General features: G+C 41.4%; 1 protein-coding gene across 2 annotated transcripts; it reads right to left on the bottom strand.

Moving 5' to 3' along the window:
* Positions 1-363: 363 nt before the first annotated feature.
* Positions 364-26,208, bottom strand: LOC139634420 (nucleolar and coiled-body phosphoprotein 1-like). 2 transcript variants are annotated; one of them, XM_071500866.1, is made up of 7 exons: positions 25,865-26,208; positions 23,972-24,071; positions 22,829-23,807; positions 21,324-21,464; positions 19,861-19,991; positions 13,824-13,895; positions 364-1,531 (listed from the first exon to the last, which is right to left on the bottom strand). In XM_071500866.1, the coding sequence occupies exons 1-7, from the start codon at positions 26,107-26,109 to the stop codon at positions 1,496-1,498; spliced, it is 1,704 nt and encodes a 567-aa protein (XP_071356967.1). In that variant the 5' UTR covers positions 26,110-26,208; the 3' UTR covers positions 364-1,495. The 2 variants fall into 2 exon arrangements, with proteins under 2 accessions (XP_071356967.1, XP_071356966.1); XM_071500865.1 differs by having other exon boundaries at positions 384-1,531; positions 23,972-24,188.
* Between the last annotated feature and the right edge of the window lie 113 nt (positions 26,209-26,321).

Genomic DNA, 26,321 nt, shown 5'->3' on the forward strand with positions numbered 1-26,321 from the left:
CTGTCTTTATATTCAGTATATAGACAAGAAAGAGTGCTCTCATTTATATGTAACTCTTGGCAAGGAAGCTAATAAGCATACTTCCCTAAATGTCAAACTATTATTTTAGTTAAAGAAAGCAGTACTGGAGTATTTTCTATAAATTGGGGTGGTAACTATTTGCAAATATATTGTTAATAGCACATATCTCTGTGAATCATCCCCCCAATGTCCCTGAAATCAGTTATCTCAACTGCATGTCTTAAATCACTAGCTCCTTTGCCAGGCGGGTGGGACAAAAATATTTCAAACAAATGTCAGATTTTCACCACATCCTCTTAAACCTTTATTCCCAGCAAACTTCTTGTATTTAACAAAGAATAGCTTTTGACATTTAGTTGAAAAGTGATATTTTTTCATTAGTTGAAGATTATTTTATGACCTTTGTTACAATGAAGAAAGAAAAAAAATGACATAAGGTTTCAGAACCAGGCTAAAACCCTACAATAAACGGCCGTTTAATACCTTTTGACAATTAAACAATGAACTCCCATGTCTTTTCATTCTAATGTAAGATTGAGTGGGCAAGAAGCAGCCCTTTGCTTATATATTTTTGACTTAATGCCCTCTCACATACCTCTGCCCCTCTTCCTCCAATTTTTCACCCATCTCACCTAAATTCACCTCAATAACAGTTGACATTTGAAATCAGGGTCAGGGAGGAGGAAGAAGACCTGCACAGATTGAGCTTCCCTAATTTCAATCAAATGAGTTGGAATGAGCCCAACCTGCCATTCAGGGCTGAGCCCTCTTATGGATCAATGGCCTCTGAGCCTTGATAATCTCTCAAATTGATTGGTTGCCTCATTGATCATTACTCCAGCATTAACCAATCAAACATCTCTCCAGTAAACAAACATGCCAAATAAAGACATCCCTGGAAGTTTGCTCCCAGAGGAGAAATAAGTGATGTGAAGAAAATATATAAACTGAAATCCCCCCTTTGGAAGAGAATATCAAATCATAAGAGTACTTAATATTTCACTGACTTGATGAAATATGCATTGTAGCCCAGAATGGAGGAAAATGCAATGATTTGGATGCATTATGTATGAGACAGTCCACTGGCAAAAATGACACTGCACTGTTGAATAATCGCCATTTCACTATCACCACAGCACAATGAGATTTTGTTATTACTACGCATCACTCAATTCATTTGGAGGGTGCATACAGTTTGCATTTTGTATTTACGTGTGCACAGCATACAGATGCCCACTAATGAACTAAAGCACTGACTGGGATGCGTCCTCTGCCTCACCTGACGAACTCACTGTGGCTCACCCCCAAAAGAGCAGTGGGTTACCCATAAAAGCGAGCTATGGTTCTTTGAGGCAAATATTTATTAGGCTGATAACAAGGGGGGGGGGGGGGGAACATAGGCTAGTGAAATATTTATACTGTCCAGCAATGTCTCCAGCAGAAACACAATTACTTTGTGACACAGTGGCTGTCGTCACACGTGGTTGTGTTTAGATGAGTTGCCTCTTCCCTGAAAAACACAAAGAGAGACATTTAATTGCACATGAATTCAATGTAATCTGTTTTACACACAAATATAGAGTGTGATATTTATCAGTAAATAGCCAGTCTCTTGTCTCTTTGAATTTTGAGTAATCTTTAAGGATCATTACGTTTTATATTCACCAGACTGAACACATATACTGTATATTATATATAGTAGCTACTGCCTTATTTAATGTCATTTAACTGGTCTGGGCCCTGACTCCCAAAAGCATCTTAAGGCTAAGATGACTGGAAAAACCATCTGTTTCCCAAAAGCATCTTAGAGCAGCTAAAGATGCTGTTAGAAATGCTCATAGATTAAGGAGTACCTCCAACCAAAGAGCATCTTTTATGTATATCTAAAGCACTTTGAAGCTGCCTTGTGCATATGAATTTTGCTCGGGCTATAATAAATGAATCTGACAAACCTGCAGGAAGAAGCCAGAGTGACATTTTCACTGGCGTTATTGTTGCATCCATACTTTTATCGTGATCACTGATCCTCTTTAAGAGGTAATGTTTGTCATAAAATGACTGATGATGTCTAAATAAGATTATAAAACTCAACTGTTATTCTTACTGCAGCTGCTGAAAAAATAAATAAATAAATGACCACTTCATTTGCATGATTGATCTGTGAGTTTCCCTCATCACTTCCATCCGCTCCCACCCTCACTGAATATATCAATCGCTTTTGGCTGAAATGTCACTTTTGATATATTTTCAGCTTCTGTATCTTCTCTTGTCATATTGTTTAGGGCACATATGTCATTTGCCATATGCTTATATGCTGTAGATCCAGGGTCGGACTGAACACAGGGGACACACCCGATGAGCCACAGCGTCAGTGGACCATCAAAACATCCATAAAGTTTTTACCAGCCCTGTCGGCCTTGAAAACACTCTCAACTCCTAAAACATCATTATCAGGAAACTAGGCTGTGTTATAGTCCATAAAGTGGCGTATCATTCATAGTCATGATTTGATCTGGCATGATTTTACTTCTTAAATTGATGTGTTTCCTCTTTAATAATACGACAAGTATAACCCAACAAGAACTCAGGGTGCTCTTGTTTTTTTGGGTTTCCTGTTGCTCCACCAACTCAGCCACATTTACACTCACTATAGAGCTACCGTCATTGCCAGGAGGCTCCTGAGCTGACCGCACTAAACTTTTCAGTGGCAGGCAGCCACAACACAATAAAAGACTCAAGTCAAACAAAGGATAAAAGCTTCACAGCCCTCGTTATGACAACCCCCAGAAAAATCGCAGTGAATCATTGTTTGATTTTGTTTTCATACCATGATATTCGTAGTGTCTATAAATAAAAACCATGAGAATAAAACACTTCATGAGGTAAAATGAATCCAAACTAAATTCAGTAATAACCTGCTGAAGAGCCTTTGTTTATTTTAACAACTGATAATTTCCTCCGAGCTGCAGTGAGTAGTGACTGATTAATAAGTAATAATTGATTTGGTGTACCTCAACCCACGGCGTGCTGAATGTCAGAGTTCAGAGGTTAAAAACGTTATTCCAGCCCACTAATGCTGCTTAATGTGATGATCACAGATAAAATGTTTGTCAGGAAGTAAATGAGACTGGGTTCATTTTGTCTTTTTTTCTCCGTTTCACAAGGTTTTTAAATCACCAAGCACAATTTATATGTGGTGACATTATTGCAAATAGATGTTGACATACAACACAAATACAAGTTAAGGATGCCCCACATGGTGTTCGGCACTGAAGCCGCGCTGCTTCCAACACGTTCATATTTGCACGCAAATCTTTTGGACAGGAATTCAAAAAAAGCAATTGCATCAAAACAGGAGGCGGGCTTTGATAGGCACAGGCTCCAGTGTTTGCTATGGACTTGTATACCCAGCTCAGTGCTTAACTGTGGGTAGCACAAACAATGAAAGGCTCCAGGCTCAAACAAACACTTTTATCAAGGCAGTGTGCAGGGAGGAGTGTAATTTGATGTAGCATGTCTATCCTGGGCACGTCTCTTTAAAGGGACCAGTTTCCTAAAGTGCACTACTCAATGTTTTACAAGGGTGACTCCTCGCTGCCTGATTTAAACTCTGCTTCTCCCACAGACCCAGATAAAAGAGCTCACTGTCTGGAGTTCCTGGAGCTGTCTGAAGTCTCCTTGTCAACTTCGACAGGCCTGGCAAGGTGGTATTTCCCATTTGATTTAATAAAATCTTTATCTTTGCAGCTGCCATTTTCCTCAGGTTTGATTACATGGTGTGTCAGTCTGTGAATGCATGCGCTTAAATGCACCATACAGACACACTTGAGATAAAATATGTTGTTTCTGATACAGAAGAGCCCAGGCCAGCTCCATGCACACTGCCTCTGCGAAAGGCATCAATGAACTCATGAGTTGTAGAATGAGTATATTCAGCCTGAATGATTTGAGAGATTAAAATATTTCACTGCAAATAACAGGCACATTTAATAACCACAAGAGCTCCATGGAAACAAAGAAGGTACTGAGTGCATAAATGATTTGGCAAATAGCAAATTGATTTTCCACCAGAAACTTAAACACAAAAACGTCTGGCGTTCAGCCACCTCCCTAAATATCATTTAGAGGCAGTTTCCCCCCACGCCTGATTTCAGCCCTCCTGAGTGCCAGCATTTACATTTGTTATTTCCCTGTTTAGCCTCATTTGTATTTGCTCATTTATCATGGTTGTTTTGGTGCTTCTCAGGTCTGGAAGTCTGGTCTTCGGAGGGACAAGGTCAGGGTTTGTTGGCATTTTTTAAATAAGCCAATTTGTGAGTGTTGGCATCATCAAAATGCCACAGGGAATAAGCCTCAGATGAATCAGCAGATGGAGATGGTAGTATTTGTTTTGGAGCCTTAAGACATGTGGCTGCTGCACAGTAGACGGAGGTGTACGTTACCTTCTGTGGTGTAAAGGAACTGACTGAGTGGCTTTGTCTCAGCTGAGATCCTTGACAGACAGGCATTTCAAAGAGCCTGCCTTATTACTGGTTTCGCTTTCAAGGAGAATAAGACACAGCCATAAAAAGGATGCTTCAAACTGCCTTTTTCCCCTTTGTGAGTCAAAGACTAGAGAGACAATTTTCCTGAAGTAACAATCAGAAGATCACTCTCTGCCTGCACAGTGTCCACAAACAATCTCCAAAAAATGGTGCTTGACTGTACAATAACCAAGCCATAAACTACAAAGGGCTCTGCTCCCATCTTTGGTTTCTGAGACAAGTTGCTTCTGACTGTATCCTGCTGCTTTTTTTTTTTTTTTTTGAGTGTGTGTATTCGAGGACTGAGATCTGCATCATTGAAATTCATGTATGCATTTGATGTCAAACAGACTAAATATTTAAGACACTAGAGGGTAAAGGGAAGAAATCTGGGAGCAGTCAGAGGATGCTGTATTACTGATTGATTGTCCTCACTGATCCCAGTTTGCACCGTAGTGTATGTGCTGCATGCACTTGAGCACACGTTTTCTGTGCTCAAGTCATTAGCTGTATTTATGTGCTTATGGGGATGGCTTGTGTGTGAGTGTACAGGCATGTGCATCTCTATGTGTGTGTGTATGTGTGTGTATGTGTGTGTGTGACAGAAGAGCCAGAAAGATCTCATAAATATGTATGTGTGTGCGAATGTGTGCACGGGCTCACGTCACTGTGTGTGTGTGCGTCCACGTCACTCTGTGCGCTCGCATCACTGCAGACTGCTGTGTGCATCTTTGTGTCTTCACTCACGTCCAAGCAATGAAATTCAAATAAAAAAATATCAAGGCGAGGATAACGTTTGGATGCTGTTTGGATGACAGGAAAATATTGGTCTGGCAGTGATATGCCTTTTATGCTGTCACTTTGATGGTCAATGAAAAAAAAACAAAAAACAAAAATCCCTCTTTTTTCTTGTTTCCACTTCCTCACAAAAAAAAAAATAAATACCACAGTGTTTTTCTCAAGCTCTCTTGCAAAGCCCAACTCCCAGCAACAAATGCAGGCGTCAGAAATAACATCTTTCAACTTTCTACAATGGAAACCAGTGATTCCCAAACATTATTTGTACCAGGGTGTAATTCTGCATTTGCCAGAGGGGTTTTTGGAATTAACTCAACTAATTAACTCAACTGCACTCTACTAAAAAATAGAAATTGTTTTGTGTTAAGATGGAAATAAACAGCCAAACAGGAAATACAATTTGATGTGATACTGATCTTTACTGTTTTCACAATAACCAGTGAGCTGCCCATCAAACTGAGGTAGCAGCAATTAACACCACCTATTGCAGTTGAGAGTGTGTGTGAAAACTAGTAAGATTGAGATAGTTAACTAAAATGAATGGATATTTAGATAGCAAAACCATTCTCCCTTTTCCACATTTGTTGCAACCTGATGCTAAAATTCATTTAAATTCATTTAAATTCATTTATTTCGTTCACAGTTGTGCACTCAATACCCAACAATGACAAAGCAAAAACAGAATTTATGATGACTCCTATTTCTCTTGACAATCTCTGAGATGTTTCTACACCTTGACTGGTCTGCACCTGTGGACAACTGAATTGATTGGACATGAATTGGAGCAGCTGACAATGTATATCAGAGCAAGAGCCAAGCAACAAGGAGGAAGAAAGTACCTGCAGGAAGCACCCAAGATTACAGTGGTCGCCATCATTCTTCAGAGGAAGAAGTTTGGAACAACCAGGTGTCTTCCTAGAACTGCTCGTCTGGATAAAACTAAGCAATAGGGGGAGAAGGGCTTCGGTAAAAGGTGACCAAGAACCCGATGGTCACTCTGGCTCCAGAGATCCTGGAGAAACTTCCAGAAGGACAACCATCACTGCAGTACTGGGCTTTATGGCGGAGTGGCCAGATAGAAGCCTCTCCTCAGTGAAAAATGCATGAAAGCTGCTTGAAGTTTGCAAAAAAAGCTAAAGGATTCTCAGACTGTGAAAACTGTGGTCTGATGAAAGATTTAACTGTTTGGTCTCAGTGCAAAGGGTCATGCTTCGAGGAAACCGAGCAATGCTCATCACCTGCCCAAGACCATCCCAATGGTGAAGCATGGTGGTGGCTGCATCATCCTGTGGTGGTGTTTTTGAGTGGCAGGGACAAGGAGACTGGTCAGGGTTGAGGGCAAGTGGAACGGAGCAAAGTATAGAGCTATCCTTCATTAAAACCTGATCCAGAGGACTCAGAACCTAAGACTAGGCTGAAGGTTCACCTTCCAGCAGGACAATGACCCAAAGCACACAGCCAAGACAACACAGGGGCAGCTAAGGGACTACTTAAGTTGCCCAGCCAGCGCCCTGAACCTGAAAGTGGCTGTCCGTCAGTCTCCATCCAACCTGACAGACCTTGAGAAGATCAACTAAAGACTGAGTAAAGGGTCTGAAAACTTATGTCAACGTCATATGTCAGTTTTTGTTACATGAAATATGACATGAAATATTTTTCATGTTTTTTTTTAAATAGATTTGTTAAATATTCCAAAATTGAGTTTTCTCTTCGTCATTATGGGGTGTTGAGTGTGGACTGAGGGGAAAATGAATTTTACAAAAAACTATTTTAGCATAAGGCTGCAACATAACAAAATATGTAAAAAAGTGAAGGTCTGAACATTTTCTGAATACCATGCATAAAAATCTCTGCGTTTAGTTAATTGGTGTTAAATAACATCCAGTTTATAATCTGCTTATAACAAATTTGGAACATGACTGGTGGGGTCCACTGATCTAAACCAAAACTTCTCTATGCACATTGTTATCGTCACTTAAACACAGTGTGTTAGAATTATATTTGACACACTGTCTTTCAGTGATGCATTTGCAGGTTGTTGGGGGGTAAAAAAAATACGCAATGCACAGATGCAGACACACAAACACATACGTGGTGTTGAGGTAGAGGACAGGAGGAAGAGAGTGTGGGAAAGGTGTGAGGGAGATGAAAAGGGAGGTCATGCGAGGTGAGCAGCCTGGATGAAGGTGGCAGAAGACAGAAAAAAAGCATGAAGACAGTGGGGCTGAGAAGAAAGGGTCTAAATGGCTGTGAAATAAAAAACACCCTCTTTTCATTTCCTTTCTCCCTCTTGTGTTCCCAAAATGGCACTGCTGAACCATAAAATGCCGCAGCGCTCACCTCTCGCCCTGCCTGTGTGTCTGACACAGATCAGGTTGCGACAGTTTGACACCGATAGGCGCCCTCGCCGTTTGTTGTGGAGTTCCGGTTATCAACGCCTGCTGCCGTCAGCCCTCAATCCCACATGCTCACTGGAGGTGCACAAAAGGAGGCAGAGAGAAAATGGCATTTGGAATTCGGAGAAAATAGAGTGGCACAAAGAGAGCGTTGATGAAAAAGCATCCTGGAATTTAAGAGGGATTGAAAAAGGTTGCACTGTTTCATTTCAAAAGACTTTTTTTTTTGTCTAGGCCTTTGATGCAACTGGAAAGAGGTTCACTTGATGATGGAAAACAGAATTGATTCTTGGGGGTCCTTTTTCATAAAACAGCCTTCTGCTGCAAATAATGCGGCTACGAAACGAACCTCCTATGAAAACACAATTAATTGCACATTTTCCTCACAGTCTATTTCCATGTCCTTCATCTTTAGGTACTAATCCAGCTCATGTAAAAAAGGTGCTTTTGCTTTCTGCTTGATGATTGATCTATGTACTTGAACTGATTCACCTGTACTCAGTTTATGGGCAAGGTCTTGACAGCCTTTTACATTTGCTGCTGTAGAAAGAAAATCTTCTTGCACAGAGGAAGTGATCTGTTTTTCTGGTTTGTTTAAGAGAAAAAAAAGACTTTCCCTGAGCATCAATCAACCAAATGCACCTTTTCCTTTTTGTTTCCAACTTCCATCCAACCTAAGCCACCGCTTGTTTTTTTTTATTGTTTTGTTTTTTCATCCAAATGCAGAGGTTTTTTGAAGACGAGTGGATAAATCTGAACATGCCGGTCTTGCCTTGTGGTGTTGACAGGGGAGTCAAAGCTTTTCCAGAGCGATTATGTGTGCCTCCTCACACTCGGTTAGGTGTTGTGTAACAGGAGCATGAAGACACACAATTTCTGTCACCTTGAATTCTATCTGTGAGAGCAAGTTGTGGATGTCTACGTTGCCAGTTTCACGCTACATGTGCTGTTATTCACCTGTATGTATGTTTATATTGCCAGATAATTCACAATTTGAAGGAATCAGTGAAGGAATGATTGCTTGTTTTTATTTTGAATACAACCTAAATACATTACACAGAAGATACTATAGAGAGTTTCATGTAAAAAAAAGGATTTGGATTTATCCGCTTTAAGCTGGAGTTAAACTTGATGCAAGGGGTTAACAGGAAGTTGAAAGCATAGGTTTTGATTTATATAGTTATTTAATGTGTTGGACATACCGCACCACCGTAACACCAGATGAATTGTATTATTATTCAAGAAAAAATATCACAAACCAGACAGACTCTGAGGCATGTTAGGCTACTCCTTGCAGCATTTATAGAATAATTATGAACTTTAAAGGTCCCATTTTGCATAAAGTGAGATGTCCAAGGCTTTTTTGATCATAAAGCAGGTTCTATATTCCACAGTCCACAGAGAAATGCACACAGTCAGTATTCAGAAACTGAGCCTGAAATCAATCCATCAGGACTTCTGTAACTTTGTGATGTCACAACAAAGCAGTCACTGCCCTCAGCAATGCCCCTAGCTTGGCCCAACCGGACCCACCATCCAACCTTACAGGATTTGGTTACTCTGAGTGTTTACCTGAAATCTGCTACATTTTTATTGGATCACTCAGAGACCAGTCAGCCGCTCACTGAACTGTTGTTACTAGAGCTGCACAGAGAAGCCTGAGAGAGGGGTTGTAAAACTATATTGAGATATACTGTATTACTTAAACTTCTTACTTCTTATGGAAATCAAAACTTCAAACTAAATACTGGAAAAGTGTAAAATATGGGAACAATTTAAGAAGTTGAACACTGTATTTGCAGGAATATTTCAATCCGTCCCTTTCAGCACCATGGATACCACCACTCGGGCAGGTATGCCTAAAAAACACAGCAAATATCACCCAGATATTTTACACTATCAAGCTGCCTACTGCTTTGATCATATTCCCCATACTAACTATGTCACATTATTTCATTTACTATATTGTACAATGACAGTGGGACAGTCCATCTTGTCTCGTTAAATAATATAGGAGAGGTATTCTGTGCAGTTGCTGTACTTAGTTTGCTTCATTCACTGTAATAAAGAGCAGGGGTCACATGGTGAGCAGAAATTTTACAGTGAAAATGGCTTTGCTAGTTTAATGTAATCATCACTGTCATCCTTACTGGCATAAGAAACTTGCTGGAGAAAAAATAAGCAGCCCAAGCTGACCAATCATAGTTCATCAATTTTAGTTATTGCAGCCTCCATGTATTTAGCCCCTGTAGCACCAATGTAGAGCTACATTTTAAAGAAGACATGCACAACTAAATCCAGCTCTGGTGTGGACATCATTGAGGCTTCTGTTCTTTTCCACAATTAATTCAATATTACATAAGTGCTCTAAATTAAATGACAAAATATGTCATTTGTAACTGCCCCTGGATGCGTAGGTGATCTGTGGGAGGTGCGAAAATGTCAGTACTTAATTCAAAAATGTCACAGAACTCACAAAAAAACAGGCTGTTCGGGTGACAGCTCTCTGCTGTTCATCGAAGAAAAACAGATATAAGAAACAAAGGAAAGAAGCAAAGGAAAAGATGACAATTCAGTCGTTGGTGCCAGCTCTTTAACATGCAGACCGCAGTACCACTCTGCTTAAGATAACCTAAATCAGAGCATCAGATAAACACAGGGATGTTTTGGAATAATTTATTAAGCATCACATACCCCCTTCTCTTCCTCCTCTCCTCCACTTCTTTTTCCACTCAACCACCTCATCACTCTCTCTTCCTGTGCCTTGATCTCCTCCCCTCTGTCTTTCGTATGAAGAGGTGGGTGGAGGCGTTCCACATTACTGCGAGCTATGTGTAAAAGTTTCACTGTGCTCCGTGCACCTCCATGCACCACAGGGTGCGTGTTTACTCATTTAGTATGTCAAGACACGGCGAGGAAAGCTGTCGCCCTCTCTCCAACTAAATGATGCCATCAAGGGACCGTGTGATCAATGGAGGACCTGTGTATCCCCTACACCGGCTTTATTCAAGGGAAATCAACATGTATCATCATTATTTCAAGTGTAGATGAAATCTAACTCTGACTGTTTTGCAGCCAGAAAATTGAAAGCCTCTCCAAAAGGATCAGCTCTTTTCCTTTCTCCTGTTTCCACTCATTTACTCTGTTGTTCCTCTCCCTCTCTTCTGGTTCAACTAGGCAACGGTGCCATGTAAGTTTAAAGAGCTTTGTTAAATATTAATCATGAGTTTCATCGACTGAGTCAAATCTTTACTCATTTCACCACAACAAGGCATATTCCTGCCTCACTAAAAAGAGAGGAGAGGAAAAAAGAAGACAGCATGAGGTGCATGTGTCCTTTGAGCAGCTATTAGACGATCCGTTTGAAGCTAACTGAGAAATGGGCCCCTACGGCAACTGCTGTTCACCACACAAGGTGAATGAGGCCAGTGTTAGAGTTTTTTCTAACTTTCATACCCACCTATCAGATGTATGGTGCATCGCAAGCAGACACGTACAGGCAAATACACAAGACACAACCCACTGTGGATCAGCTTTTAACTCACAGTAATTATGAATATAATTGACTACGGCTAGGTCACATTTTTTAGGACAGTCATAATTTAGAGAACCATCAGCGTGCAGTGGCTTGAAGGTGGAGGCTGTGCTCGGCAGAAAATAAACTGATTCAAAGATCGGCGCTCGATATTGGTGCTTAAACACATTAATCACAATAAATTTATATAAATATGACGTTTTTACTGCTACAAAATACATTTATTTTACGTGACAGAGATGTATTTACGTGACAACAAAATGAGTGTCATCTTCGTCCTGTTGCTAGCTGATAAGCTGGCGATTTGACAGTACGAGTAACAGTGGCAAAGTCCGTGATGAATCTGATCACACAGGAGGCATTTTTCACCTTCTCTGTCACAACTAACAAGTGTTAAATCTATAGAAATTACATTTTTTAGATGGATGATAAGCATCTTACTCTGTGATCTACATGCTTAGTTTCAGGTACGGTGATGCTTCTTGCCATGAATATTATTCAACACTATGGTTCTTCTTTTCTTCAACTTACTTAACAATAAGCACAGAACTAGAATGCAAATGGCATTACTTCACCTTAATGGAAAAAACACACTCTCATTTACACCTAATGCTATCTAGCTATTCTGATTCAATTTTTTTTTTCTTTTTTTGCCCCTTTCCTTGATATGCACATTTAAAAAACAGAAATGGAGGAAATTTGAAACATAAAAATTCTAAATGTTGCAAAAAAAAAAAAAAAATGCTTCACTGAAGTGGAGAAATCAAAATGTAGTAATAAAGTGCAATGGAACAAGACTTAATGAAATCATGAAGCGCATGAGTCATGACTTAAAGGAGCTAAATGTGGGTTTTGCTATTGCTATATGGCTAAGGTTTACTCACCAGTCTACAAGAAACATTGCGAGTTGAGCATCAAGCTTCATACCTTTACAAGCCAAGAGCTGCCTCCAGTGGTGGAAAGCAACCCTTTTGTTTTGCCTCTGTTTCTAACATTTCTTGTCTTCTACTAAAGTTAGCATGCTAACTAGCCAGCCTCAGCCTGTTTCTTCCATCGCGTCACTTTAAAATCTTAATGTGCCCTCTTCTTCTACAATGGTTTAATGGCTCCCCGCTGGAAAAACAGTGCCACCAGCTGTTTATCTCAACAAAGCAACTCCTAACTATTTACATAATGATAGTGGATGTTGGATCACCCACCCCTAGTAGTCATCACAAATGGATATTGTATTTCCAGATCAAGTATTTTGGTGGAAAATAAATACGCTGTGAACGTTTTACTGACATGTTGACTATCAACATATTTGTGACCTGCCAAATACCTAAATGACTAACATATTCTCATTATGTTAAAAGAAATTGGCTCACAATTATGTTTCCTTCAAAACATATTTGCCATTGCAAATAAATAGAATTTCAAAGAGACAGGTTTGAAATGCTGTGCTTGGTTGACATAGCCTAGAAATGGCACAGCGATGGCCACAAGGGGGCACTAACCTGTTACCGTTCTTAATCCACCCTACATGGATATGAATAACCGTCCATCCTGTTACTTAAGCAATGTGTGAACCTTTGCACATAGTGTGAGAGATTTAGAGAGCTTTTGGCAGCACCCAGAGCAGCTTACATCCAAAATGTGGCAAGTATGGAGAAAACATGCACCAACTGTATCCACACCACAGAGAAATGATGATACAGTAATGTGGCCATAGGTAAACTGTTCACTCATCCACCCCATGAAGAAAGTATTGTCTTAAAGGCAGAAAATGATGTATATATACGATGGCAAAGCACGGCAAAAAGCCGTCTGCTCTGAAGCTCCACCATTTTGCATCGCCTTATGATGGTCATAGGACTTATTATTAAAGACACCCTCCCTCCTTCTCAATTAGGACAGAACAGACACAACATGTGGCAGCATGAAATTCACTGTGACACCACCAGCTACCAGTGCCAACAAAGAGAAAGGGGGGAAAAATAGAGCAAATGTTGGGCTAAGGGAATAAAATATGATGGAGAGGAAGGGTAAGGAGTGGGAGGAAAAATGAGGAATGATCCCTGATTGTGCTTGTCTTATGAGGAGCATCCATCAGGAGTGACACCTGCACAAATAAAACCCTTTTTTCCCCGCATTCAATTACATGGCATGAATCGAAGTTTATACACACAAATGCACACACATGCACACGCCCACACATCCATGCAAAAAAAATAAAATAAAATAAAATAAATACACATGCACATATACTCACTTCTAATTCATAAGTGTGCAGCATACTCCAATCTAATGTGACATTTAGCATCATTCTCACAGATCATTCTTTAATATCTGCTGAGGAAGATTTATCGCACAGTGGCTGCACTTTTATATGTAATACAAGATGACAGTTTCATGAAATAAAATAAGAATCAATGGAGAGCTGAGTCGCAGCTGCAGCGTGCGTACACAGACTCCCACGTAAATTACAGTTGGATGTATATTCAGGAACGCAGATTAGAACTGGCCCCGAAATTCAGGAACGGGAGAAAATGAGATTGTTAGCAGCCTCACCTGTTGGAAAGGAAAACGGGGACAGCTGAATCCTGGAGGACAGTTGGCTCGATGCGCCGGGCCTCCAGAGTGCTGGAGGAAGAGAGAAGGAGATTAAACAAGTGATTGAAGGATGGAGTGAGACAGAAAGGTGGAGAAAAAGACAGATTAAGAATATGCCCTAGGACGTGAAAGAAGGAATCAATGTTTAACTAGTCTGAAAGCCAAGAAAGTGTCAATGAGCAGCAGGTCTGAGGTATTTCTCTGCAGATAAACAGTCTCACCAGGTTGGCCAGACTTGCCTTGGCAAGCCAAATGAATAAGTAAAAAGATGAGTTCAATGAACTGTCTATGTGTAATATTTCACCAATACAATGGAACTTAGGTTAAAATGCAGCAATATCTTCAGGGAAACAATCTGGACAAATTACTTTGGAGAGTTTCCATGATGAAAGGTAACAAAACACCTACACTGCAGTATCACAGATGCCAATGGTGCTGAAAACTCCAATAAAGTTGTCATGTCAGTATGGAGTGCTTTGGTCTTCTGCTGTTAATAAAAGGTGCTATGTCTTCTCTTAGACCATATTAAGTTAAAATAAAGTTAGAATCAGTATCTATATCTTTTATGTTTCTTTTGACTTTTGTATGTCTGTTCCAGAGATAGGGCCCCCGACATTAGTGTTCTCTAGGTGGTGTCCTGTAAATGTTTGGTTCTGACTGACCATAGGTTGGTGTCCTCCACATGTTTTATGCGCACTTTCAATTTGCACTCGTGTAGAAAAGGTTTTCACACTTGGCACAGGTGGACAAGCTGGAGCACTGATAACAGTAAAATGCTGACTTAGGGACTAAATCATGACATACGCAAAGCATGTGATGTAAACGTCTGCTGAGCAGAGTCTGTGTGTAGCAATGTGGGGACTGTAACACTCCTGCTACATGTCATGTTGTCTACATGGCTTTTCACTGTTCTCACTGGAGCTCTTTAAGTGACCATTCCTTCCTCTATGGTTTAATGGCATCCAGCTGGAAAATTATTATTAGTTTTATCTCAAATATTTGGTCAGAGTTTGTGCTCCAAAAACCGAGCAAATGTCAGTACTGATATGTGTTTGGTGGAAGTTCTGCTTGGGCCGGCACTGAAAATAGTTGGCACTGAATCACAAACAGGTCCGATCACTTTCCTTCACCACCCAAAGACAGACAGCGTATGTTAGTTACACCTCCTCTCTTTTCTATGTTTGTGAAGAACACAACAGGGTAGTTGCAGAAGCTTGACAACAACTCAACAGGTATTGAAATAACATTAATGAAAAGTATCAGCACCAACATTAGCTTGCTTGATAGCCTCCATGATATATGTGGGAACTAGCTAACGGCCTGCTGGTTTCCACTTTCCAAGTGAAATAGAAAATTAACAGCACAATGAAACACCAACTCCCTGCTGTCAGTCAACATACGCCTTGGCTATGATTAGATCTCATATTTCCTTACACAAAAAGTGAGAAGAAATCTCAGGTTACTAACAAGTATTATATTATAAGATTAACATTTGTAACAAGATTAAGATTTGTTGGGCAACCCAAGGACTGTCTTCTTTTGTGCAAACAAAAACGCCCTCAGAATAATTAAAAAGATATTGCAATGACAAAAAAACAGAAATAAACTCTAGAGAAGCTTATGAATATGTGTCATGATATTTGAGAGGTATTATGAAAACTAAAAAGAAGGATTAGTCTTTCTACACACAGCTAAACACAGCAAAGAGCAATGAATGATCCGGTTTATATAGTACCATAAGTAACATGGCCATACCTATTTAGAATTGCCACTACTTTGTTTTTCAAAAAATCAGAAATTAAAAAAATAAAAGCATAAGGTAGTGATATGAGTGGGTGGAGACATAATTTACTCCTGAGTCATTACACTGCTTAATGCAAAGTTTGCCTGTTTGCTGTGTTGATAAACCTGAAGCACAGCAACAGTCAGACAAGCTTACTGCTTTTACAGACCTGTATCAACACATTATAATACCATTATAATGAGAGAAAAAAAGTGCAAAGATCACTCATTAAATTATAATTGTCAAATCATATTCATCCTAAAGTCAGATTTTCACAGCAGTGATGAGCAAATTAGCTAATTAGATCAGAGATCCAGTTGACAATTGCAGCGAAGATGTAATTTATTGCAATTCAAAGCAGCACCGCGATAATACTACTACTACTACTACTAATAATGATAATAATAATAATAATGCTTTTGCATTTCAGTTGGAGAGTAAAATGACTTGTGATGCCAGGCACTCACTCATAGCACCATCCTCCATCTTTGAGCATTTGAAAATGCCAGGAGGTGGGCGGGGGGGGGGGGGGGGGGGGGGGTTGATCCAAAACAGAGTGCAGACTGGAGAGTGAGCTCTGAAAGCCAAACCAACACCTTAACACTTGACAAGTAATCTTTCATTAGTCATTAGTAATGCTCAACAACTCTATCCAATCCCCACAAGTATTATGGTGGTGCAGTGAAAATCTTACTTAGCGTGTCCTTAACTGTTGCACCACTTTCTAGTTTTTTAACTTCATTAATGTTTTATATGAAGCTCCACAAGGTCTCAGGAATCTTCTCTCAGGGTTAACATGGGGGCTGAAGAGGAGACAGCGAGGCAGAGAGCGGATTTCCTGATTATGAACAAACACATTGATCGGGCCTGCAACTGAGTCTGTATCTCATATCCGCCTCAAAACCAATCTATTAAGATCTCTCAGAGACTATTAGGCTTGCTCTGTGCTCGCTGCCTTTCCACCCCCACGAAAACAGTCACCGGAGGGACAGTCATCCCATATTCTTTCGGGGGCTTTGAAGTATTTTCCTTTAGAGCACATATCACAACACATAGAACCTTATTTTGTTGCCTAGTTACAAGATTTCTTTTTTTCCAGCCTTTTTACTTTAAAGATAGCTTCAGCCAAATGAGTTCGCATAAGCGGAATCCACACATCTGTGATCAAATGGACATGCTCCTGTAGGAGGACTCAGAGTAACATATGCACATATGCCTCTACTGCATGAGCAGGTCAATTATGCCCACACACACATAATAAGAACAAGGCTCTGCTTAGTGGTCTAAAGCAAAAATGCAAGACAATGTGGTGAAGAAGTAGAAGTGATGTAATTCATGGATCTTAGGTGTCAAGCTCTGATCGTATTCCATGTTCTTTGTTTCACACTTTGCCTCTGTCTCTTTCTACCTGTCTGATTTGCTCCATCAGACACTGATTTCAAATATTCGCACATGAATTCACGCACGCAGAAACACACACACACACACACAGACTTGAAGACTGAAAAGGCCACCTGCCAGAGAATAACAACAGACCTGTGTAACCTAGCAACAGCTCAGAAACAGGCTTATTAGCAGGAAGAAGGGAGAAGAACGCAGGAGGGAAAACTTTCGCCTGTGTCTCCGCCACTCACACACTCGAAAAGCCTCATTCCCGCCAACCCCTGCTCCCTCCCTCGCATCCCTCCAAACGGGCCACGTGTCTGACAATGTCGCGTTTTGCAACAGCCCATCGATCAGGCTGCTAAACTAAACGATTTGGCCACTCACTTCTTTTTCTCCGTCTGCCAAGAGTGGAACATTTTTAATTGTCAATTTGTTGCTGTGCTTTTTTTTTTGTTTTGTTTTGTTTTTTTTGTTTTGTTTTGTCTTATTTTTTTCAGTTTGCATGCCGTGGCACCCAACTGCCAGCCAGGATATGCCGACTCCCTGACACAATAAAAAGGAACTTCACTTAATTGCTCTTTCGTAGAGGCACTGTCTAATATCTTGGATTTGATTACAGGGACAGAGGAGGTTTAAATCAATGCTAAACAATGCTTTTGGAGAAAGACTGAGAGTAAAACACTCAGAATTCAGAATGGAGGCATATGTGTAGGACCTTGGTATTCCCAAAAAGAAACCCTAATAGTTAATAGTCACCCATTAACAGCACATCCTCATCCGTACTCCTCAGCTTGATAAAAAAGCTATTTAGACTCCGATTTCCTCGCTTTCTCTCTTTCCTGTAAAACTTTAATAGCAGAATATTTAGGTTATGGTCAGCACCAGAGCAAGAACAGGTAGGTGCATGTGAGCCAGAGCTTCTGAGTGTGTGCATGTGTGTGTGTGTGTGAGAGAGAGAGAGAAACAAAGACGGAGAGAAAGATTTTCAAATGTGTCAGTGTCTGAAATAGTTCTCATAACTTTTTCACACTCTCTATAAACATTTACTTGCATCTCTGCATCAGCTGTTTTGCTGCCAAAAATAAATCTTTTATAATGTCTTCCTCCATCACCATCGCACATTTTACAGTCTCTCTCTATCTCTCTCGCTCTTTCTCTCTCTCAGGCCTGCCGCCTTGCATCTCATTTCTCAGCTGACACCAAGAGACCCCCATATTGCCACTTCCACCCAGGGGGAATGTGCATTGCAGCTTCAGTAATTATCCTGTTGGATTGGAAGTGCCGAGGCCAAAGGGGCAAACCTCAGAGTGCAGTAAGCCTTGCTGTCACTGTCACCGCCGTACATGGTAAAAAAAAGTGCAACCCAAATTTAAATAGGTCATAGACAGAAAGGGCAAAGCCAGGGGAGATTGAGAAAGAGGAAAAGGTGGAGGTATAAAAATACAGCGTTCTGTTTTTACAATATTTTAGAAGAAAATATTCTTGGTTACCTCACACTGCAAACTCCTGAGTGAGTCAAAATGAAGCTTCAAAAACATCAGGAAAATCCACAGCCGACCAGTTTTAATACTTCCATTTAAGAAAGAGGCATTAAACATCCAAAGCTCTTTGTAATTAGCACGTTAGCTTCGTGCTGACAGATGTAATGTTGGGAAAACAGAGACAGAGCAGAGTAGCAGTTAACTCCATGTTCTCTTTCAAACCGCCAGAGCAAACCTTGCTTCATTCAGCAGCTACTTGTCTGTTCTCATAGGAAACTCATGGTCAAGGAGTTTGGACGGTGAGTCAGAGGAAGTCTTTGAAAGAATACATCAACCTTATGGGAAAAGTGTTTTTGGTTACTTGGTGCAAGTTGGATGAGAAGGTCAACACCACTCTTATGTCTGTACGCCCAGCATTTGTCAAGAGGCCAGCAGTCTGTTAGCTTAGCTTAGCATAAAGACTGAAAACGAGTAGGAAACAATTTGCGAGGCTCAGGCTAAAGGTTAAATAAAAAGCTACCTATGGAAATAGAAATGTGAAAATGTGAACTTGTGGTTTTACAGGGAGTTACATGTTGGAACTATTTCTTGTCCAGGCCAGAGAGCTTTCATCTCTGTTTCTTTCTTTTCTACTTTATGTCAGCGTTGGGTTAGCTGGGTTTAGCTTTCACAGAGCTGGCAAAGAGAGGCTATTTTCACAGGTATTTGGCCTGATGATAAAGGACAGGTCTCAGGGCCACCTGAATGGATGGGTGAGTGCATGAACACACCGTTTCATTCCAATCCAACCACTAGTTTTTGAGACTTACCCACTGTTCACATCATAGACAAATTAATAAATATATGCACATTGCCAAGGATGCATTGGCATGGAAAGGCTAGAAATGGAATATGCTGTATGTGCAAGCTGATTTAACAATAACAGGGTTTTTTTTACATATTTTAACACCACAGGAGTGAGAAAGTCTTTTCCTGTAGTATTTTTATGGTTCACTGAGACATTGAGAGGGAGAGCTGTGCAGCATCTAGCGGCATTGATGGACTGAGAGCTGGGTTTAACAGATACTTGAGTGAGCCTCTGATCAGCTGTGAATGCTGTTTAACCAACCAATGAGTAGTGCTGCAACGCTGTAGGTCACTGAAAAACCACCCACATAAAAACAACCACCATAACTATTCAGCAGTAGCTTCATCAGATTAAATACATGTATAGAACGTACAGAGGGTCAAAATTCAATTTGACTTGGAAAATCATGGAAAATAGCAACGTGATACTGCACACATCAGTTTACAGATTACAGTGTGTATTAGTTGATCCATTTAAATCTCAAAAACATATATTCACCTGATGGGTGGGAGGGCAACCAGGTCTAACAAACCGGTTTGGGTTGCGCGGTTGAGGGCCATAACTGAAACCGGTCACCTGATGGGAATGAGTCACTTTGTGGGCGAAGTTCTGAGTGGCAGAATACCTGGCTGTGAAAGGACAAAAGAAGTAAAGGAGTAAGTTGTGTGAAAGGATGTTGGGAGCCCTGTACCTGCTCTCTTGATACAGTTTTTACAGTAGTTAATAGAGTTAAATAAAAAAGAGAAAAATCTATTGCTCACTGAAGTCCTAGATGATTTTTTAAAGTATGCATAATCATTTTTAAAAGATTTATGTTGCATTGTAGACTTTTATTGAGACTATTACTTTCATAATACGTAATTACATACACAGGTCATTAAGAAGCAGTAATGTTCAGATTTTCACTCCAACACTCCAAGGGATTTACATGCATTTAATTAGAGCGTTACGGAGTGTTTATTTTTCAAGTGCACTTGCAAAGTTTCTACAGTGGTTGCATCACTGCAACTTCTAAACACCTCGTTAACATGTCTTCTACAGCAACGTGTTCAAACACACATGCCACCAATCAGGCTTCACACAGAGAACACCATGGCCACATGGTCCGCTCCCAATTTAGACTAATACTACAAATATACAGTATCAGAGAGATGAGAGACTAGATCATTATATTTAGGTGTCAGTGTACTCAGATATGCAAATTGGATCTGGCAAGTCTGAAAACATAATTTGACAGACTGACTGTACACATTTACAGTCTGTGTGATGTCAAGCCAAACCTGATGATAGACAAAGTTTCAGAGCACATTTTGAACCTTTTCCAGTCACAAATACAAATGTGGGGCATGTCAGTGAGGCATACTTGACTTGAAACTGGGGAGATTTATGAAAAACATTTTGTGAAGATATACAGTGTAACCTCTTCTATACGTTTTTGTTGGATCACTGCTTTAAAAGTGGCTGGATCTCTGGTCTATGTTGTTAAAATGTCTTTTATGTCAATATCAGACCACCTCAGACTGTGCCAGAAATCTGTCAGTGTTCAGTGTTGAGCTTGATAAAAGGCACAGATTAAGTGATGTCACGCACACTAACAATACCGCTGGTGTGAGATAGAACACTAATCAGCTCAACTGCAGCCTCATTTGCATCTGGTAGATCTACCAAAATATCACAAGTAATTTGACAATGATGTATTGATGTTTAAAAATGCTACACACACAACCTTTAAAGCAGCGTGCGTAAAGGGCAAGAGGACGCGCTGAGGCCTTCAGCTTAGTAAGCACTGCAAAATAAATGTGCTCAACCAGTGATGATCATCGTGATGAATTCTTCATGTGGCCCACCATGAAACAGAATACACACACACACACACACACACACACACACACACCACACTCTGAACACACAACTCCCAACACGCACATGCACTGGATAAAGATGCCAAGGTGTAAACTTACCTTTGGCTCTGTTAACAGTGACTATCTGCTGAAAGTTACAAGGTCTGGCTTTCTCCTGAGGGGCAGCTGCTTGCTTCATGCCTGCTTTGGCAGCGCTAGCCCAGGACCTGGCATTAACACCCACGCCATCTGCACCTGCAACTGCAATATGCCCAGCAAGGGAGGGGGGGGGGGCGAGGCGAGGATTAGTGCTATAGCCATTTCACATATACACTGTCTTGTCTGGCCTGTGTCATGTTAAGTGTGATGCAGGATATAAGCTGAATAGAACTGTGTTCTTTGCCATTGCAAAGGAAATTGCAGCAGTCCCCGACTCTGGGGATCAGCAAAGTGCTATTGAATCAACAGGGTTATGCTATCAGTGAGTGAATTCTGTTATTTCAGCACTGACTGCAAAGTGCGGGAGGAGTGCCAGCAGTATGTATCACATATATGCACATTTATTGAGCAGAGCAGAGCAGCCTTCAGCTACAATTGTGCACCTGTTAGGAAAGAAAAGAGATTTCAAACTGAACCAATATGACTGTATCATATAATGTCTCATATATATCTTATTATCCTCACATAGAAATGTGCTTAAATTACACTGTTTCACAATTGAGAAAGTTAGAATAGCAAAGGTATGACACCACTGCAAAGTGTGTAGGAGGTACTGTATGTAGTGTACAAGCCACACTCCCAACCAAAATTAACACTGCGCACTTGAGTTGTTGTTGACTTAATTCATATCTATGTCCACTGTTCTGTTCTGCATCAGCAGCCCACTATGGAAGGCTCACCGTGTAATTCACTTTGCCACTGCACAATAATCCCTTCATTATGAAAACATTTTCCCACTGAGTCATCCGACTGAGGAAGTACTTCTCTGCAACACTGATGCAGAGTCACAGTGTTTTAACACCTACGTGCAGAGTGTGTGTGTGTCTGTGTGTGTGTGAGTGTGTGTGTGTGTGTGTGTGTGTGTGTGTGTGTGTGTGTGTGTGTGTGTGCGTTTGCACATGTGGGTGGACTTGTCGGAGATTGTGAGTGGCACAGAGCACGGCCCCCTGACTGGTAAGGTTGTTTTGATTTGGTCGTTTTGTTATTCGAACACCTTCAGATCAAGAAGTGAGGCCTAAAGTTCAGGAAAGTAATGAAAGTGGTGAAGCTGCATGCTTTGTGGCAGAAACAGAAGAGCTTCATTAAATGAGTTTAAATAATGTCGGAGGGAAAAGGGCAAAACTTTCTGAGCTGGTCTGTTGCAAAATTTGCACTCAGCAAGTTCTGAGCGGCATCATCTCTTCCTGGGACAGGTGCTGCCGCCGCTCGCCTGCCTATAATTAGCCGAGTACGACGGTGTCATTAATATCAATAACACATTCTCAGACAGGGATGTCTGTGTGAGTTTGTGCATATGTAGCTACAGAGAGTATTGAGACTGGCATAAAATTATATTCACACAAACTGATGGAAGGAGAGGTGTATCAAGAGCACAGCTAGACAGAGACACATGGCAGATTTATTACCTCTAGGAGGCGGCTGGTTGTTGGCCTTCATTTCCCTGCAGCTGATGGTAGGAGACTTGCGTTCGCTGGCCGAGCCAAATGTTTGAAGGTTCGCCACAGATTTCTGATCACCTGCGCAGATGGAGGAGACCTCATGGGGCACATTTTCCATCCTCCTCTGACGGGAGGCCCCACTCTCTTGGTGGATGGTTGGTGGGCGAGTAAGCCCTCTTTGCCTCTTTGCATCTTTTGTCTTGGGATTCCCATCATGCACTACACCCAATGCTAAGGGCCTCTTTGGGGGCTGGAGAGCTGGAAAGTCAGCCAGTAGGTCATAAGCCTCTTGCTGCGTTGCGGCTCCTGGTGTTGCATTGGTTTTTGAGTTTGCCTGAGGTGCTTCGGCTTCGCCTTGGACAGGAGCCTGCGCAGGGGCGGTCATGCCACTTGCCAAAGTGGCAGTGGGGTTGTTATGTGGATGGAATGAAAGGGGAATCTCCCACTGGCCGTGCATCTTCCGCAAGGCTGGAGCCTCCGTGGGACATGGGAGACTGCCAGACCTGATGGTAGACAGTGGAGGAAAGTCCTTCTCTCTAGTAGAAGGTGGGGAACCCTGCTCGCTGTCAGACAAGGGTGGAACTTCATTTTCCTCCAACTCGCAGTCGCTGCTGTCGCTTGCTGAGCCGTCATCACTGCTGTCGGTGGCGCAACTTCGCACTCCAGGTAGAGTAACAAAATCATCATCACTGGCATTGCTGTCTGAGCTTCTTTTTATGTCCTGCTCATCTTCACTTTTACACGTATCCCCAGAAGACAGTGGTGGGTCTTCCACGTCCTGCAGGTGCAGAGCGGCTTCTTCAGTGGCACAGCAGATGGGATTTGTCGCCAGAGGTCCAGCTTCAGATGCAGAGCTCTGTTTGTGTGTTCTGCTGATGGATTGAGAGACCTGAATCTTCCTCAGGGAATTTTCCACACACCTTTGTTTATCTTCCACATCTTTCCCCTGACATGACAGTGAATTATTAACAATGGAAAATATTGCTATCATTTAATTAGGTTTTTAATGAAAGGGAGTTCATGAAAATGTTCTTATAGTTTTGGTTTGAAAAGCAGGAAGTAAGTAAACCAATACAGAACTCATTAGCCTCCATAAGTCATCATGCTCACCGAATTTCTTTTCCTCTCTGCCTCTTCCTCTTCATTTAGTTTCTTCTCGACTTCCATCACAGGGCTCAGTGCCCTTGCAGGTTTGGCAACACAGGGATGTCTGCGGCCCAAGAGATAATGGTAAGGAAGGGTGAACTCAGTGTGGCTTTGCTGCTTGTCCTCCTCGCACTTTGTGCTTAGACCCAAATCATCATTGTCTTTCTGCTGCTCCTCAGCCCTGGACAGGGAGAGAGACACAAGAATGTGTGGGAGTGTGGCAGAGATAACACATCTCTTATGAGTAAGAGACCATCACACCTCTATCGATACCTACAAGCTTAACTTGCTCATGTAGTCTCTTGTATTCAACATGTTTTCAATAAGAAAGCAAAATGTCTGATAGTGGTGTCAGATAATTTCACTCCAATATAGTCAGTCAAAATTGCCATTTGGGAGTTTTAGCAGCAGGTGACATTTCTTTTAGAGTCCGTTCACTTTGGTGATCTTGTAGTATAAAGACAAGGTCACTTGTATCTTGAACACCCACGAAACAGGTTTAACTGGAAGCCCTGGCAGATTTGTATGTCATATTTCAAGATGCAATAGTCCACCACTTGGTAAAATGAAAATTTTCGATGGTGAATAATATCACTCTAAGCTAACTGGTTAACCTGTAGGGCTATGACCAACATAGGCCAATAGGTTAACCAGTTGATCCATTGCCAAATTTGAATGGACTTTTAGTTGAACCCAGCATTTTTCCGAAAAAGGGTGAATCATTGGGTCCATTGCTCGCCGTCCTGTACAAGTGGATGCTGCACCCTCTTCAAACCATAACTTTTTAATGAGGCTGTTCTTTAGTCACCAGCCTGTCGACTGTCAAGCCCCGATGCGCAACAGACGGTCCGGTGAGACCCGGGACACTTATGATAACGGAGACGTCACGGAAGCTCCGGGTGACAGGTGAGCATATGGTGTACATTAACATTATACAGTGGCTCTATGACCGCCCAGCAGTAGCACCTGATCTACACTGCATTATTGGGATGTAAGTTAGAAACAGGCCTAACTTCTCCTGCATCCATCCATCAGTGTGCCATAGACCGATTTGGGCAAAGGTCACTGACTTCAGGATGACCCCCTCCAATGGACCACTATCCAGTTACTGTGAAAACCCTTTATTCACATTTGTTGGCTTAGTGCCACCACAGACAGGACGCCTAATTACAAAGTGAGAAACCTAAGAGCATTTATTAATGGATTACCAACATATATAATGCTTTCCTACCAAATGCAATGGATAAACACCAGCCAACTAGATTTTTCACAAACCTGGCAACCCAAACTCTGTTCAAATTAATGACTCATAACTTACCTTTAAAGCACTACTCGATAATTAATAAACATTAATAAATCCATTAGTTACTTCCTATAATGAAGGATATGAAGGATGTCCCTAATAAAACCATCCACAATCATGGAATTTAAGCATTAAACACAAACAATTTCACAGTTCTTAGAAATTCAGCTAAAACATGGCAGAATTTGGTCACTATCTTCTACTTTAGGATATTAGCTTCTATAATTAGATCTACTGAGAAGCCTACCACTTTCTTGGAGAGGAAAATGAGACGATAACACTCTGAAGAACAAAACGATGAACAAAGATAAAGGCTATCACCGTGCAAAGGTATAGGAGACTGTAAAAGGTATAAAAAAAAAAAAAAAACCTACAGTGAGCTCGATGCACAGTTACTTCCATAGATCCGCTCTGAGACACATTTCAGTGACAAATTACAACGAATTAACCAAGGCAATGTGATTGACCGTGACAGACTAATGTGTTTTATTGTGCATAATGGACCTGCCGGTGCTTCCTTCCCCAGACTGTCTGTGCGCCCCACTCAGCCTCACCGGTGATGACTCGGCTTGCTGTCTGGAGGGGGGCCGTCCTCTCTCTGCGGTGCCCTGGGGGGACCCCGGCCTCTGGCAGGGGCCCCCCCGGCCTCCCGCGCCCTGCTCCAGATGTTCCTGCACACTCGGTCCAGGTTGTCTTGGGGCGTGTGCGGATGGATCCAGGCGGAGCGCGGGAAAGGCGGGAACGCACTCACGAACAGTTTCGGGGTGAGTTGCGCCCAGGGATCTTCCGGTAGCATCATTTTCTCCCCTCTCTGGTGTCCACAGGCAGCGGCGTGTCGGTCCTCTCTCAGTGGTTTCTTTTTTATCCTTTTATTTTTTGAATTGAAACAGCATCTTGTCGGGCTGTCATAGCAACCGGTAGAAATTCGAGAATGATAATTCACTGAAACCATTTCACACTGTCAAGCGTAAGTTCGACTTTATCCCTGCGCTTATTTCCCGCTAATGCCAA

Source organism: Trachinotus anak, unplaced genomic scaffold (assembly GCF_046630095.1).
Source record: "Trachinotus anak isolate AG129_WGS33_773 ecotype Australia unplaced genomic scaffold, CSIRO_AGI_Tana_v1 ptg000016l, whole genome shotgun sequence".
Taxonomy (NCBI): Eukaryota; Metazoa; Chordata; class Actinopteri; order Carangiformes; family Carangidae; genus Trachinotus; species Trachinotus anak.